Consider the following 16,313-nt stretch of genomic DNA (forward strand, 5'->3'; position numbering starts at 1 on the left):
GCATTTTGATCAACCCAAGCCTTTCAAATTGTTTCTTCAAAAGATTGGTCTAAATACCACCTTGTTTCGAAATAGAAATGTGTAACAGCCTGATTTTTGACCCTAATCGAAACAGTGATTTCGGGACCACAAATCCGAGTCTGAAAAAAATATTTTAGTATTATTTTCTGTGTCTATGATATTTTAATTTGATAGTGTGAAATTTTCGTAAATTAATTTGACTATTTGTGTGTTTAATTTGATAAAAGGACTTAATCGCGTAAAATGCAAAAGTGGCTAGTTAATTGTTAAAGTACTTTATTGCTATGGTTTTTCTAATGTGGGGTCCTTATGTTGATATTATACCAAATAAATTATAAGTGGACTATTATAGACAAATGTTAGTGGATTTTAAATGAATAAATAAAGGTTAAAATAGTAAATTAGTTATTTATATGTATTAAATAAAATAAACCATGAAAGTGGCCATGCATTTGGCTTTGTTTTGCCGAAAATTGAAGAACAAAGAACACCTTTGGTGTTTTAAACATTCGGCAGTTAGGAAGCTAAAATTTGGTATGTATTTTGCTTGGCTTTTGATAATTTTTACGTTTCTGAGATCGTTGCTTCGTATACTTTAAAACCCATGTCTTAATTTTGTGAATTGTGGATAATTTTGAAATGTGCCATTGATGAATGCTTGAGTTTTATGATGTTAATAGGTGGAAAATAAATATATGTTGTTAGATTTTCATGTTATAATTAGTAATTTTTGATAAAAATGTGTATTAAGGACTAAATTAAGAAAATATTAAATTGAGGGACTAGAATGTGAAATAAATGACATGCAAGGACCTATATGAGATTAGGAGTATTCGACCATACTATATTAAAATTAATTTGGAATATTTTGTGTTTTGTGCAAAAAGGACTAAATTGTGAAAAATGTAAAATGTTAAGGGCAAAATTGTAATTTTCCTATTTATGTGAATTTAGGCTAAATTTGATGGAATAATGTTTAAATAAGTTTAATTTGAATTTATTTAGATCAAGAATTAAAGAAGTCGAATTTGGATCGGGGAAAAACAAAAATAGTCGAATAGTCGAACGTTTTCGTCTATATCCGAGGTAAGTCTATTAGCTATTTAATGATATTAAATTAGTATATATGTATGTATATCGATTGTAGTTATTGTTGAGCTTTAATTTGAAGTAATTTGATTGAATAAATTAGAATTATAAATGGTATATATATGTGTATGAAGTGTTCAAATATATATATATATATGCTTATATAAATTTTTATTTAAGTTAAAGTAGGAATGCTATAAAAGCATATATATATATATATATATATAAATATATAATGTATTAATATTTATTTATGTATCTATATGAATATGTTCATTTAATTGATTGTTTGAAGGTTATATATATATACACATAAGATTCGAATATGAGAAAATAAACACATGTATAAATTCTTGCTTTGATAAAAGGTACGTATTATACTCATGTACACATAGGTTTTCGAATATACATATATATATATATATATATATGTAAAAAAAACTTTGGGTTTTGATTAGTGATATGTATATTGTAATTGTATAGGTAATTTTTTAAATAAGGTGATTATATGTGAGATGGAACATTTATATATATAATTAAGTATTGATTATATTATAAGATATGAATGTTAAGAATGTATGTATAGTTTTGAGTATGTATGGATGTACATAAATATGTTTTCATATTGAGCTTAGATACAAATATATATATATATATATTATGCTCAATTGGTGTGTATACATAAGTACATGTAAATTATTTGTATTAAATTTAGTTATGTATATTTATATATACATGAATAAGTTGTGAACTTAGGTAAAGGCAAGCATGTGTATATATAAATTCATATAGGTTCGAATATAAATAAACATACTTGTATGGGCTTTTAATTTTTATTTAAAAGGTATAAATGTTAAATATGTATACGGGAGTTTGAATATATATCTATATGTACATTTGTGTACAAGTTTTTAGATTGAATTAAAGACATAAAAGTTTATGTTTTTATAAATGAGGTTCGAATATATATTTATATGATTATAAGTTGTTAGTACTTGAATTGGATTGAAATATGATTTGCAAACTCATTTATGTTTGAGCATGGACTACGGTGAATATGTGTTTGCTGTTAATAAATATTTGAGGAATTATTCTGTATATGAGAAATTGAGATTTTCAGGTTTTAAAACCTAGCAGGCTAAGTGCCGGTGATCTAAATCAGGTTATAAGCCTAGCAGGCTAAGTGCCGGTGAACTGAATCAGGCTATAAGCCTAGCAGGCTAAGTGCCGGTGAATTGAATCAGGCTATAAGCCTAGCAGGCTAAGTGCCGGTGATTTGAATCAGGCTATAAGCCTAGCAGGCTAAGTGCCGGTGATCTGAATCAGGCTATAAGCCTAGCAGGCTAAGTGCCGGTGAACTGGATTAGGCTATAAGCCTAGCAGGCTAAGTGCCAGTGAATCTGTTTAAATTAAGTGATTATTTACATTAGGTATATATATTATTTTGGTTATATGTAATGGATAAATATACGAACATTTGTTTCTAAGTATTTGATGAGCATATAAACGTTCGAATCTTTGTGTTTAGTGAGTATATATATGTTGGTTATCATGAAATTGTTGGATATATATATGTGTATGCACTCGACATATGTGGATTATAGTAAACATATATATGTGCATTCGGCACATGTGGTTGATAAGTATAAGTATATACTTTTGGCATATGTATTTGAATAATATATATATATATATATATATATGCATTCGATGAAGTGCAAGCGATAAGCACATATATGCATTTAGATATATGCAGTGATAAATACATATATACATTTAGTTATAATAAGTGTATATACATTTGGAGCTAATATTTGTTAAGCATATATGTATATAAGCATTCGCTATTCATGTTACATTCGGTTTTAAGAGTTGATAATTAAGTATGCTTTTGACTATATGTCATAGTTAACATATATAGTATTTGCGAATTCATTAAGTGTTTCAAGAAATTACATAATTATTTTATAATTTCTATTATGCTATAGACTTACTAAGCTATAAAATCTTACTTTGTTTGTTTATGTCTTTCTGATTTTTAGATTTAATATCAAGCTTCAAGCTCGGGGATCGTCAGCAAGTTCATCACTCTATCTACTGTCTCGGTATTAAACTGTTTAAATTTTAACTTTGGCATGTACAGGCTAGATAAATGTTTTGGAAAGTCATACTTTGATATATTCTATATGAAATTAATAGCCATACGAAAATGGCTTATTTTCTTATGGTTTAACGGGATCAAAATGTTATGTTTTGTTTTAAAAAAAAGTTAAAGTAGAATTTATAATTATACTTACTTAAAATTTGGCTAAGCTTAATATATTTCCATTTATATATATATACAATGCTTATATTTTGATTTAGAAATAGTTGATTTAAACATGTATTCAAACGAATTGCATATCAATGTTAAATTCTTGAATTCTATTGAACGTTTGTATGGAGGTGTGTTTTGTTCAGTAATGTCTCGTAACCCTAGTCCGGCGACGGATAAGGGTTAGGGGGTGTTACAAAATGCGTAGACCCATGGCTTTTCCTACGTCGTAAGTTTCCAGTAGTATTTAGAAGAACCGGGCAATGGTCCAATATCGAATGACTCAAATGCTCTACTGAATATCTTGGAAAAAGGTTCATCTAGCCCAAACTCGCAAGACCCTTGTCAAGTCTTTCCCGTATGTTGGTAGATAAAAATATTCCTCTATCCCACAAGAACCACATACCAATAAACCCCAAATCATAAAAACGACAATCCTCCAAAATATTTCTAAACGCAACCATTTGTCGTTTAGGCCGAAGTCGTCCCTCTCTTTTTTCAAAGGAGCTTGTAATCTCGTTAAAATCCGTAATCACAAGCCAATGGACTGATTGGTCATGCCCAGATGGTTAAGAAGTTCTCAAGACCCCCCGCCTATAGCGTTCATCAGGATTGCCATAAAAACCCGTAAGTCTGCAAGTCTCACCATTTTCAGTATCATGAATGTCAACATCCACATGGTAATGGGAATAACTTCTAAACGAAACAAAAAAATTACCTTTTCGGCTCAGAGATAAACCTCTCTTTGATCCAATTGCTCCAATATCTATACCATTCGGAAAACCACATTTCAATCTCACCATTTTCATCTTTTTAGAGTTCAACTTTATTTCCATCATAAACAAAATACGGGGATTAATGGCCCTTAGTTTATTTTTGAGCCAGTTTATAGTCTGTGACCTCCCCAAATCATGGACATTCCAGCTAATTAGCTTCATTGCGCCCAGCTGCTCTGCCCTGCAGAGCTAGCCAATATATCATTAACTCCTCCATCAAAATTATTACTCGAGAGATTAACTAAATCATTCACCACACGCTGACGTTTTTTACCTTCCAAAGTATGAAGCGGGTCATTTTCTTCATCTAATTGCAGTTTCATAGTCCCATGTCCATTGTCGGCCCCATATAACTCCCTATTAACCACATTGAGCCATTTGTCAATTTCCTTATTTAGCGCCATTTGACTAGATCCTAAAGGAATAAAATTAGGATTTGGATAAGATTTAGCCAACTCACCCCCACGACTACTCCCAAAATCACTCTCATTCCTTAAATTTCGGCCCCGAAAATCTCTTTCCTTATCCAACAAATTGCATTCCGACCCATCTGCTTCCCAAAGCCACTTGCTAACCGTTGCATTGCGCCGTCTCACCGCCGCACGTAAAGAGATATCCCAACCAAAAACTATTTTTGAAGGATCCACTCTGGTACGAAAAGGGCAAAAACTCTCTCCATGGCTGAGCTTCCCACAAATAAAACAAAATAAACTTAGTTTCTCGTACTGAAAATAAGCATAGACAATCCGATCCTTGCCGATCAGAATCTTCTTCTTCTTCTTCAACAGAATTGTCACATCCAACCGAACCCGAATACGCATAAAAGATTGAAAATTCATCGATCAAAACGATGTGTTATAGTCAATAAACTGTCCCAGAAAAGCCCCAAATTGTTTAGCCATAGATTCCGTCATTAAACCCGAGGGGAGATCATGAATTTGGACCCAAAATTCCAATAAACTTAGCGGAACTAATGACGGACTCTCCCCTGGCTGGATCCTATGGAGCAATAATAAGTGATTGTTGAAAAACCACGGTGTTCTCGCAAGCACTCTTTGAACGTCCACCTCATGAAAAAATTGAAAAAGGAATCGTTTCTCTCCCAAATCTGAAATACATATTCCCCGAGGATGCCAAAGATTAGCCATAGTGTTTCGTAACGAGGGAAAATGCACAACACTATCAGTCAAACAACGTCCCTCCAAACTAAGTTGAAAATTCTGGTCAACCACCACTGCGTTCTCCTAGAATGCCTCCTCTTCCTCATCAACCAGATTCAGATTAGCCAAATCTTCCTCCATTACAACAAAGTAAACAAGCAGATCGCTCCAAAAACCAAAACCAAAAACGACCAAAAAAAAAGAAAGAATACCCGTGTCAAAAGACAGACAAACCCTCGTGTCAATAGACAGACCTAGCAAAGGAATAATTTGAACAAAAATTATTTAAATAGTTAAGTTTTTAAAGATGTTATGTGATAAGTTATAAGATACAAATACTGCTTACTGCTTACTGCTATTATGTTAATTAGTAATTTATGGAAAATATGATTCTTAAGTTAATAAAACAAAGGCATGACATGCTCAAACCCCGCATCCAAAAAATATGCAATGCCTATACAGAAATAATAAAACAATGGCATGACATGCTCAAACCCCGCATCGAAGCTTCCAATAAACGCCATGAATGAGCCATCCTGATATCAACTGATAAGCTTTTTGCGTCAAATGAACTCCATCCCAGCTTATATGTTCATCTGGATTTTTACACACTCCCACTTCTGCTGCTCCACACATTTTGTTCAGCTCCATGTTGTAATCTCCTCCTATCCCACAACAAGCTTTTTGTGTTGAATTTGGATCCAAACCTATTCATATATTAATAAATCAGAACAATTCTAAAGTAGACATATATTATGTCCATCTATCATTGTAAAAAAGAACTTACCAAGAAATTTAGCTTTGTTCAAAAGCCTCATGTATCCATTGTAGTAGTCGCCATACAATATGGTGGCATGAGGGAGTTCTTTTCTCAATTCTTTAATAGCTTGTTTGAGAAGGCCGTTATGATGGCTTGACAAGTTGTTCAAGCCCTTGAGGCAATTGAAACCGTCGTAGGCATCGGAATCATTGGACCGGAATACCGTGAGGTGGACGGGGAAGCAGCCTATTGGAAAGTTTCCGGGAACAATCACTCGAGTGGCACCATAACCAACAACTCTCTGTGACACATTAACAACAAACGTGGTTAATGAGTATAGTATTGAAATTGAAATGATTATTATACGAGTTCAAGATTTATCATAAAGTACTTACTGTTACAGCATCCTTTATGGCTTGAATAACCAAGGGCATCATGGATCTGACTTGGTCAAAGGATTTGCCTTGAAACAAGGCGTAGTTATAATCATTCCCTCCAATCTCCCCAACGATGAAAAGAGCTGTTTTAAGCTTCTCCAAACAATCTATCAGACAAAACATAAGGATCATATATATTGTTCAGTTGATGCAAATTACTGAGGGTAATTGTGGGACTAGACTAGTAATTAACCATCCTCATCGTGGCATATGCCATTAAAATGGGTGAACATCCAGTCAAGCTGCCTGCTAAGAGAAGAATTGGTAACAGGAGCAACAACTCCATTATCAGCTAGAGTCTCCACAGGTAACGCAGTGGAGCCAGCAACCGCGAAATTCACCCCACGGCCACGAGTGAATAGTGCATTACTGTTTAAGTAGGGCTGGAGGAAGGGGATTCCAGCAGATAAAGCTGTCCAAAAAGAAATTACGTTTATTATATGCCATACAACGAATTTTAGTTTTGCATTGAAATATAATATGGAAAGTTCTGAAAAGGCAAGAGGAGACATATATGATTATATAAACAAACATAATTAAGATGATTGGACTGCCACATAATTAAGGGTTTATTAATATCATGACCTTTTCGGTCACCTTTTTTAAAGTTAAAACTTTTTTTTTTCCTTAAAAGCTCAGTCAGATTGAGCTGGAAACTAACTTTTCCAAATAATTTTGTCAGTTGGTCTCACGTTGCTAAAGTTTATAAAAGAAACATGTTAGGTCTGCGATCTTAACCAAAAAGAAGTACTATATACTATGTACTTGCATAGCATAAATTTCAAAATACTAAGCTTGTTTCATATACTAAATGAGAACCACAAAAAGAAGAAAGAAACAAATAAGGAAATTACCTAGAAAATCGATGATGAGTAAGCCATTGGAGCATCTACCGGTTGCATGCTTGAAGAAGGTTTCACCGTAAGGAAGCCTAGCAAAAGGAGAGAAAGGGTGCTCTCGGATTAGATTTCCGGTGTCGGATATGGAATCCCCCAGCTGATATATGGCATCGAACTTGCATGTCCTGAGAATACCTGCATTGCATGGAGCTGAAAGAAGAAGAAGAAGAAGAAGAAGAAGAAAGAGGGCGGGAACATGAGTACAAAGGGAGGTAGCCATCCTGATTTTCAAGAGAGAAACAAATAAGTTGGGAAAGCAAACTTTTTGGCTAATGCCTGTGCCTTATGCAACTCGTAATGGAATATAAATGGGGAAAAGTAGAGTTTGTCTTCGAATCGTGGCAGTTTTATGTCTAATAAAAAGGCGGATTAGGAAACCGGGCCATGGCTGCTTTGAATGACAATTATAGTCCCACCTTTGGTGCTAATCCTCTACTACAGAATAAATCATTCTGAAAAATCGAATATCAGTTGGAACTATAGTGTTTGGTTAGCTTAAATTATTTACACATTTGTTTCATTCAGTTTAGTTTTCGACTTATAACATAAAAAAAAATTGTTTTTTTTAAGAAATAACATAAAAAAAATTATTATTTTGATTTATAACTCTCTTTTTTGGTATCGTTGATTTATAATTACTTTTATTAAAATAAATATACATAAACTAGTGAAAATAATTAAAATGTATAAAACATTATTTTAAAAAATTAAAACAATGAGCTGAACCGGTAAAATTTAATTCGGTCCGGTTAAAGTACTGTGATTACAAAATTAATCTAAACCGAATCAGTATTAACCATGCAATTACAATATTTTATTGGTTGAAACAAAAGGCTATATAAAAGAAAAATGAAAAGTTATTAATAGAAGTAATAAAAGAATTTTAATGGGAAGAAACAGATGAAGTTGGATAAAAGGATACATCATATTAATCAACAAAAGGAAGAGCAATTTACATTATTTGCGAGCTTATCACCATAATTTATGCCGCATCTTCATCAATGATGCATGATGCCATACTCGTCTTGAACCAAGAAATTAATTTATATTTTGTTTATTTCAGTTGTAAAATAGTTATTAAAATATTTAAATTTTTTTATTTAAGTCATTATATTGTTAAAATTATTGTTATATAGTCTTCTTTATTTGTATTATCTGCACCAATCGAAAGTTCTCATTCTTTTTTTTTATACAATTCGTTTTTTTTTTCATGAAATAACTTTAAATGTCATAAATATTCGAACTAAAATTCAAATAGCTTTATTTTTCGATCTCGAATATTGACCATTAGATTTGCTTGGATCCGAGGTCAAGGGCGAAGCTAGAAAATATTTTTAGGCCGCTGAAATTAAATTGTGATTTTTACGATAGTAAAAATACAATTTTTAAAGGATTAAATCAAACTTTTATTATTTTTAGAGGGGCCAAAGTATAATTTTACCTTTATTAATTTGAAATTTAAAAAAAATTGAAAGGGATAAAGTGAAGCTGGCCCCTGCCAGCCCTCTAGATTCGCCCCTGTCTAAGGTATGTTCTTTTAATTGTCAATAGGTGTTGATCTATTGTACCGATCGTCAGATTTTCACTCAGAGTCCACTACATGTACTTTTTCTAAAAAAGAAAATTTTAACAACCCGATAAATTAAAAAAAAAAACCTTTTGAATAGTATTATTTTATAATTTTTTAAAGTTAAGTAATTAAAATAAAAATTTACTAATAATTTAATGATATTAATTCTACTTTACCCATAAAAAGTTAAGAGGCGCGATGGGCTCAACTTAGGGTTTCAAAAGCTAGCCCAATTATACCAGCCGACCGCCATTTCCAGTTTTTGTTAATTTATTTTAAACTAGTTTTTTTCCGTAAATATATATTTTTAAAGTTTTTAATAATTTTTAAGTTAAATATTTTAATATTACGCAAATTTTAAAAATTGTAAATTAGTAATCATACAAAATAAAATGGGGTAGAAATATGAAAAGAAAACGATTAATGTTATAAAAATCACACCCAAGTCGAGACTTAAATATAAAAAGTCAAAATTACATTTAGGATTAAGGTGAATAAATTAGAATATAGAAAAGAGATTAAATTAAAAAGCAAAAAATTAAAATGGAAATAACTCATGTTCTATTTAAGCACAAAATTTCAAACCCTTAATAAAGAATTTAGGGTTTCAAATATGTAGTTTTCCTTAGAACCTACAACGAAATTAAGGAGTTGATTGTATTTAAAATTGCATTTAAAATTTAATTTTAAGATATATTTGATTAAAACTTAGTTAGAAGGTGTTTTCAAATTAATTTATAAGAGAAAGCTTCTAAAAAATAAATTTTAGAAACAAAACATCCATTAATAATTATTTTTCATATATGATTACATTAAAATTACATATATCCATTTTTTAACAAAAAAAATCCTAATTCGATTGTACATCAATTGACAAACTATTTATATGAAAATATTTTTATTTCTTATATTAAATGTTTAAATTTCATTTAAAATTTAATTTATTAACTTGACCAAGTTTATAAAAGAACTGGTATTAATTATTAATTATATATTTTAATTTAAGAAAATTAATATATTATTTATACCTATGTAAATATGGTAAGTTATTTGAAGACTGAAAAGGAACTAAATATTATATAATTAAAACAAATAAAAATATTAAAATAATTGTGGGCACATGTGAAAGTAAACTTTAGTTATTTATACCTAAGGTTTAATATATTTAATACTTGCCATATATTGTTTTGTTTTTATTTTCTTACTCATCAAAGATATTTAAATTATGTTAGAAAAGATATTCATCAAAATAATTACTGATATATACCATGATTTCTTCCTCGTGTATTTGCATATGGTAAATAATATTATCTTATGATGTCTAAAATATTTATTACCAAATTTAAATTATACATGTTTAATAAGGATATTAATTTCATATTAGATATTTATCCTTAAGGTTTTTAATTGAAACTATAAAAGACAATTTTAGAATTAAAATATATACACATCAATTTATTATAAACTATGACAAATTAGATTATTTCCTAAATTGTAACTTTCATAATGTTATAGTATATATTATCCCTTCCATTGAACAAAGTTGAATTATAGTTTATAGTACAGTCTGCTGTCGTATGATTTTTCTTTTTTTATCAAATGCTGTCGAATGATTTGATGCTTCAGATTTAGCAAATTGCATGCCAATATCTAAAATATTTTATAGCTCAGCCCTTTTAAGCTTCAACTTAAATTATTTCAATTTTGATAGTCCTAAAAAGATTGATAAATTCTAAACCTCAACTGAAGCTCACCCTAAAATTTTCGTTCATTAGCTCCTTCAAAATTTGGAAGGAAAAAGAAAATTGTGATCTGTGTTAATCATGCTGATCCAACTGTTGAATAACTGCGAAGAGATGTGATAATTTGTACAGCCACAAAGGCCAAGTCTAACATAAATGAGTAGAAGGCTTACTACCTTATACTCATAATGTTTTTCTAATATTTTAGATTATCTTTAAAATTAATATATAAATCAATTCCCAACAATATCATAATAATATTCATTAATTTGTTGTATTAACTCACCCACAAAGACTAATTCGATTAGTAAAAGAAATCTCTCATTTCGAGATAAGCTAAAAGACGTGGCAAACAGCTATCATGATTCATAAAAAGAGGCACCCAATTGATTGAATTGACCTAACAGCTACTATTGCAAGCAAAGCAGGCATCGAGTGTTCCACGACTCCTTTTCAGTACTTGACCGACCCCACAAAATTGTAATTTTTGAAAAGAAGAAAAAGGCAACGCAAGACCCAGTAAATGTGCAGTAAATTCCCAATTTCCCATTGTGACTTCCAAATCATTCATTTCCATTCCACAATGTGAAGAGTAAAAGCGGATATATGCTCAGAGCAGATAGTATAGAGCATTCAGGAGCACAAAGAAGCTAAAATAAAATTTTAAAAAAGAAAAGAAAAAAAAAAACTGAGTACATGGACGATCGAGTTAAAACAAAGGCAAGAATTGCCTAAGTAGCACCAAATCTTCTTCTATCAAAAACACATCAAATCGGTAGAAGTTTCATTTTGAATTGAAACCCTAAATTGGCAAATTATATAATTGAAAGTAATAGCCCGGCTGACTCTCAGTCTCTCACTACTGCTGTGGCTTTTGTTGTTGCTCCTCCTCGTCACGCTTCGGTGCTTCTTTAATATCATCAGCCCCGTCATCCTAATTAATTTTGTAATGAAATTAGTATGGGTTTATTTAGAGGAAAATAAGGGATTTCTTTATCTTAGTAGGCGAAATCAATTTACCTGCATATCGGAGGTCCAGAGAGTGAGATTGTCACGGAGGAGTTGCATGATGAGGGTGCTGTCTTTGTACGATTCCTCGCCTAGAGTATCCAACTCAGCTATCGCTTCATCAAATGCCTGACCGAAGAAAAAAACAGCAAACACGTTGGCAAATCTAGATTTATGAACAAGTTACTTTTATTCAGGGGGAAAAAAGATATCGGTGATCAACCTGTTTGGCGAGATTGCAAGCGCGATCGGGAGAATTGAGAATCTCATAGTAGAAAACAGAGAAATTGAGTGCCAGTCCAAGTCGAATCGGGTGAGTAGGAGCCAACTCGGCGTTGGCAATGTCCTAATAAACACAAAAAGTTAAAACAGAAAAAAAAAACATAGGAAAATAAACCAAACTGATGTTCAAGAAAAATGAAAAAAAGTTTTGAAAACCTGAGCAGATTTGTAGGCAGTGAGAGTACTCTCAGCAGCTTCCTTCCGTTCAGCTCCAGTCTTGAACTCGGCCAAGTACCTGTGGTAATCTCCCTTCATCTTAAGATAGAAGACCTTGGAATCTCCAGAGGAAGCCGAGGGGACAAGCCTAGTGTCAAGGAGCTTCAAGATCCCGTTACAGATCGAAGTAAGCTCGGACTCGATCTTGGCCCGGTAATCACGGATCGTAGCGACGTGGTCATCGTTACCACGGCTCTCCTCTTTCTGCTCAATGGAGGAGATGATGCGCCAGGAAGCACGGCGAGCACCGATAACATTCTTGTAAGCGACGGAGAGGAGGTTCCTTTCCTCGACGGTGAGCTCCTCGTTGTCGGCGGAGGCAGAGACTTTCTCCATGAACTCAACCATTTCCTCGTAGCGTTCGGCTTGCTCGGCGAGTTTCGCCATGTAGACATTTTCCTCGCGGGGTGAAGAAGTGGCGGCGGCGGCCATTGTCGATAGGAATCAGATAGAGAGAAAGGGAAAAGGCAGATAGCGAAAGAGATGGTAGGTTTTAAAAAATATTAGATCTGAGATTTCGGGAGGGAGTTTTGAGGGGGTGGGAGAAGTGGGAGGCGATGATTGCGTTGAAGGAGGAGGGCCGATGATGATCAAATCTGGACCGTCGGATTAACTGTAATTATTTTATACCGAATTAACTAATTAATAGAAACAAATCAAACAAACATGTCAAAGTACTTTAGTCCACGTAGCCACTAAATCAAATTTTAATCAAAATATTAATCAACTTAGACTTTAACTAAATTTATTAATCTTATACTAAATTAATACATCTAATTTCTTACTTGATCGAACCAAACAAAGCTTAATAACACAATCAACAAGTATGCCAATTTCAAACACATACACTAACCTTAAATCAAGTAGTAAGTAGCAAGAAAAATTAACAAGACTGCAGCAAATTGAAGCCAATGGTCGGCAAAGAATGTTAGCACGGGTGCAGCAAATTAGAGTCAAGATGGACGACAGTTAGCAGTACTGATTTGGAGAGCTAATTGAAGCCTAATGATGAATGAAAAATTTTAGCAAATAACTGCTGATCGGCAAGCACACAGTAGCCAATTGAAAAGCAAAAACGCAGTAGCTTGTGCCAAGAATTGGCGTTGCAAAGGAAGCATTTTGGTGGGTGCAACAATTGCCTTAATTGTAACAACCCATTTTCAATGAAATCGGAATAGTGATTTCGAGATCACAAATCCGAGTAAGAAAGTAAAATTATTTTAATATTATTGCATGGTTTGCATTATGATGGGAATGATGTATGAAAATTTTGTTGAGAAAATTTTATCAATTACATGCTTAATTATAGAAAGGACCAAATTGCATAAAATGAAAAGTTGAATTCTAATAGCTAGAGGATTAATTTGCTATGGAATTTAAAACTTGATATCTTTATATGGAAATTAGACCATTAAATGGAGTTAGTGGATAATTATAATGACTCATCAATGAAAATTCAAGAAAAAAGGATGAAATTGAAAAGTTGAAAAATTAAAAGATGATAAGTTAATTAAATGAATAAAATAATTTTATTTTCATCATTTTCTCCAAATTTTCTATGGAAACCCTAGCTAAGAGAGGAAATTCAAGTAAGCTTAATTGGGTAAGTAATCTTGTTACTTTTTAATAATTTTTATATTTCGATATCGTAATAATTTAATCTAGCTATTTTAGGGATTAATTTGCAAAGTTATCAAAGTATTAAAACTTTTCATGGATCAATATGCATGAATTATGAAATTTATGATAAAAATGAAAGGTTGTTGATAGATAAACAACTTTTCCTTTTCATGAAATTGTGATTTAGGGACTAAACTGAAAAGATGTAAAATTCATGAAAATTTTTTATTTTTGTGAAATACATGGGCTGTAAATGTTATATGAAAATTTCAGTTAGGCTTGGAATAAGAATTAAATTGCATAAATTTCATTTTCCGAGCCTAGGGACGAAATTGGAATTAATCAAAAGTATAGAGGCAAAATGTTACTTTTGCCTAAAATGTGAACTGGATTGAATTGAATATGAAATGTGTTAAATTTATGTTAAATTCACTTATATAGATCCGGAAAGATCAAATAAGGAGTTAGATCGAGGAAAAGAAAAACTGTCGGATTAGTAGATTTTCGTATACAAGCAAGTGTCAAGGTAAGTTTGTGTAACTAAATTATGTATATTTATATGTTTGAATTGAATGTTGTATATGTGAATTGTATAATTGTTATATGTATGAAATTTATTTCATATTCGGCAAAACTCGATAAATGATAAGTCTCGTTTGACTAAATGGAATTCGATGGATATAGGATTTTCCTGAAATGTTTGTGGTCCTACATATGTTGCGGACACACCATATCTCTTATGAGCGTCTCGTTATAAGCCATCTCGAGCTTCCTGTTATATAGTTCCTGCGAGTATCCTGATCGATATTGATTCTGCATGTGTTACGGACATACCGCAGCTCTTTGTGAGCGTCCTGTTATATGATCGGTATTGATCCTGCATATATTGTGGATATACCGCAACTCTTTATGAGCGTTCCGATATATGGCTCTTCATGAGCTTCCCCATATGACTCGCTTGAACTTCCTGATATAAGGCTATCCGGAGCTTCTTGATAATAGCTCTTCGGAGTTATCCGTTAAGCTCACATGAGCTTTCTGTTTTAAACTCTAATGAGTTTCCTGTTATAGCCCGAATAAGCTTCATGTTACATGGCTCACGTGAGCTTCCTGTTACATTACTCACACAAGCTCACTACACCAAAACAGGCTTTTAGCGGCACTTTAAGGAAATCGCCACTAAAGATTGAGCATTAGCAAACGCCGCTAAAAATGAGCATTAACGGCATTTTTCGAAAAAACGCCACCAAAAACCTAAGCCCAACGGCGTCGTTTTCTGATCTTTCGAGGCTTTAGCGGCGTTTCTGAAAAAGCGCCGCTAATGCTCAGGGCTTTAGCAACGTTTTTTGAAAAAGCGTCGCTAATGCTTAGGGTTTTAGTGGCATTTTTGAAAAAGCGCCGCTAAAAACATTTTATCTTAATTGGTTTATTTATATTAATTATTTAAATATTCAATTTATTTCTAATTGAATATTTAAAATCTTCAGAAAAAAATAATGACACGTAAAAATAATTTGAAATAAAACACATGGAAAAATTAAAATACTATTATTCAAAATAATTTTAAAGTTTTTTGGGGTACATGATTCTTGATTGTTTTTAATTTATATATTAAAAAATTTCTTATACAATCGTAAAAGAGATAGTATTAATTTTAAAATATTGAATTAATTATCACTATAGTTTAGGGTTTTTGGTTTAGGGTATATGATTAATTTAAGATTTAAGGCCGGTTTAGGAGTTACTATTTTAAGGTTTAGGGAGTATGGATTTAGGGATTATGGTTTAAGGGTTGGGATTTAAGGTTTATGGGTTAAGGGTTAGACGTTATGGGGTTAAGAGTTAGGGATTTAGGGTTTATGGATTCACGGGGCGGGTTATGGTTTTGGATTTAGATTAAATAGTTTTTTTAATTTATATTTTAAATATGTTATTATATAATTGTAAAAGAGATAGTATTAATTTTAAAATATTGAATTAATTATGATTATAGTTTATGGTTTATGGTTTATGGTATATGGTGTAGGGTTTAAGGTTTAAGAGTTACTATTTTAAATTTTATGGATTATGGGTTTAGGGATTACGGTTTATGGTTTATTGTTTAAGGGTTGGGATTTAAGGTTTAGGGGCTAGGGGTTTAGGGTTTATGTTTTATGATTCAAGGTTTAAAGGATAGGGGTTAGGGGTGTAGGGTTTAGATTAATTAGTGTTTTTTAATTTATATATTAAATAATTTCTTATATAATTGTAAAAGATATAATATTAATTTTAATATTATAGTTTAAATTATTTATGAGATAATAGATAAACTTTATATATATTAAATGGTTTAGGATTTAAGGATTAGTTGAGATTTATTAAATGATGAAATTTTATTAAAATATATGGTATTTATTTTGAGGGTACTTAGTTTTTTTTA

The 16,313-nt window shown here is 31.7% G+C and overlaps 2 protein-coding genes across 2 annotated transcripts; both read right to left on the minus strand.

Annotated features, from left to right (window-relative positions):
- Positions 1-5,702: 5,702 nt before the first annotated feature.
- LOC105771271 (acetylajmalan esterase) lies at positions 5,703-7,784 on the minus strand. Its single transcript, XM_012592688.2, has 5 exons — positions 7,412-7,784; positions 6,751-6,969; positions 6,516-6,664; positions 6,148-6,421; positions 5,703-6,067 (listed from the first exon to the last, which is right to left on the minus strand). Exons 1-5 carry the CDS (start codon positions 7,674-7,676, stop codon positions 5,850-5,852), a joined length of 1,125 nt encoding a protein of 374 aa, XP_012448142.1. The 5' UTR covers positions 7,677-7,784; the 3' UTR covers positions 5,703-5,849.
- Positions 7,785-11,294: 3,510 nt separating this feature from the next.
- LOC105769999 (14-3-3-like protein) lies at positions 11,295-12,809 on the minus strand. Its single transcript, XM_012591019.2, has 4 exons — positions 12,215-12,809; positions 12,000-12,122; positions 11,789-11,905; positions 11,295-11,702 (listed from the first exon to the last, which is right to left on the minus strand). The coding sequence occupies exons 1-4, from the start codon at positions 12,704-12,706 to the stop codon at positions 11,628-11,630; spliced, it is 807 nt and encodes a 268-aa protein (XP_012446473.1). The 5' UTR covers positions 12,707-12,809; the 3' UTR covers positions 11,295-11,627.
- Between the last annotated feature and the right edge of the window lie 3,504 nt (positions 12,810-16,313).

Source organism: Gossypium raimondii, chromosome 5, assembly GCF_025698545.1.
Source record: "Gossypium raimondii isolate GPD5lz chromosome 5, ASM2569854v1, whole genome shotgun sequence".
Taxonomy (NCBI): Eukaryota; Viridiplantae; Streptophyta; class Magnoliopsida; order Malvales; family Malvaceae; genus Gossypium; species Gossypium raimondii.

Coding starts and splice junctions, on each gene's coding strand:
- LOC105771271 (XM_012592688.2), bottom strand. CDS start 7,676: ATGGCTACCTCCCTTTGTACTCATGTTCCCGCCCTCTTTCTTCTTCTT. Junction 6,970..7,411: donor ACTCATCATCGATTTTCTAG/GTAATTTCCTTA, acceptor CTTTTTGGACAG/CTTTATCTGCTGGAATCCCC. Junction 6,068..6,147: donor GAACAAAGCTAAATTTCTTG/GTAAGTTCTTTT, acceptor ATATATGAATAG/GTTTGGATCCAAATTCAACA.
- LOC105769999 (XM_012591019.2), bottom strand. CDS start 12,706: ATGGCCGCCGCCGCCACTTCTTCACCCCGCGAGGAAAATGTCTACATG. Junction 12,123..12,214: donor CTGCCTACAAATCTGCTCAG/GTTTTCAAAACT, acceptor TGTGTTTATTAG/GACATTGCCAACGCCGAGTT. Junction 11,703..11,788: donor TCTGGACCTCCGATATGCAG/GTAAATTGATTT, acceptor AAAATTAATTAG/GATGACGGGGCTGATGATAT.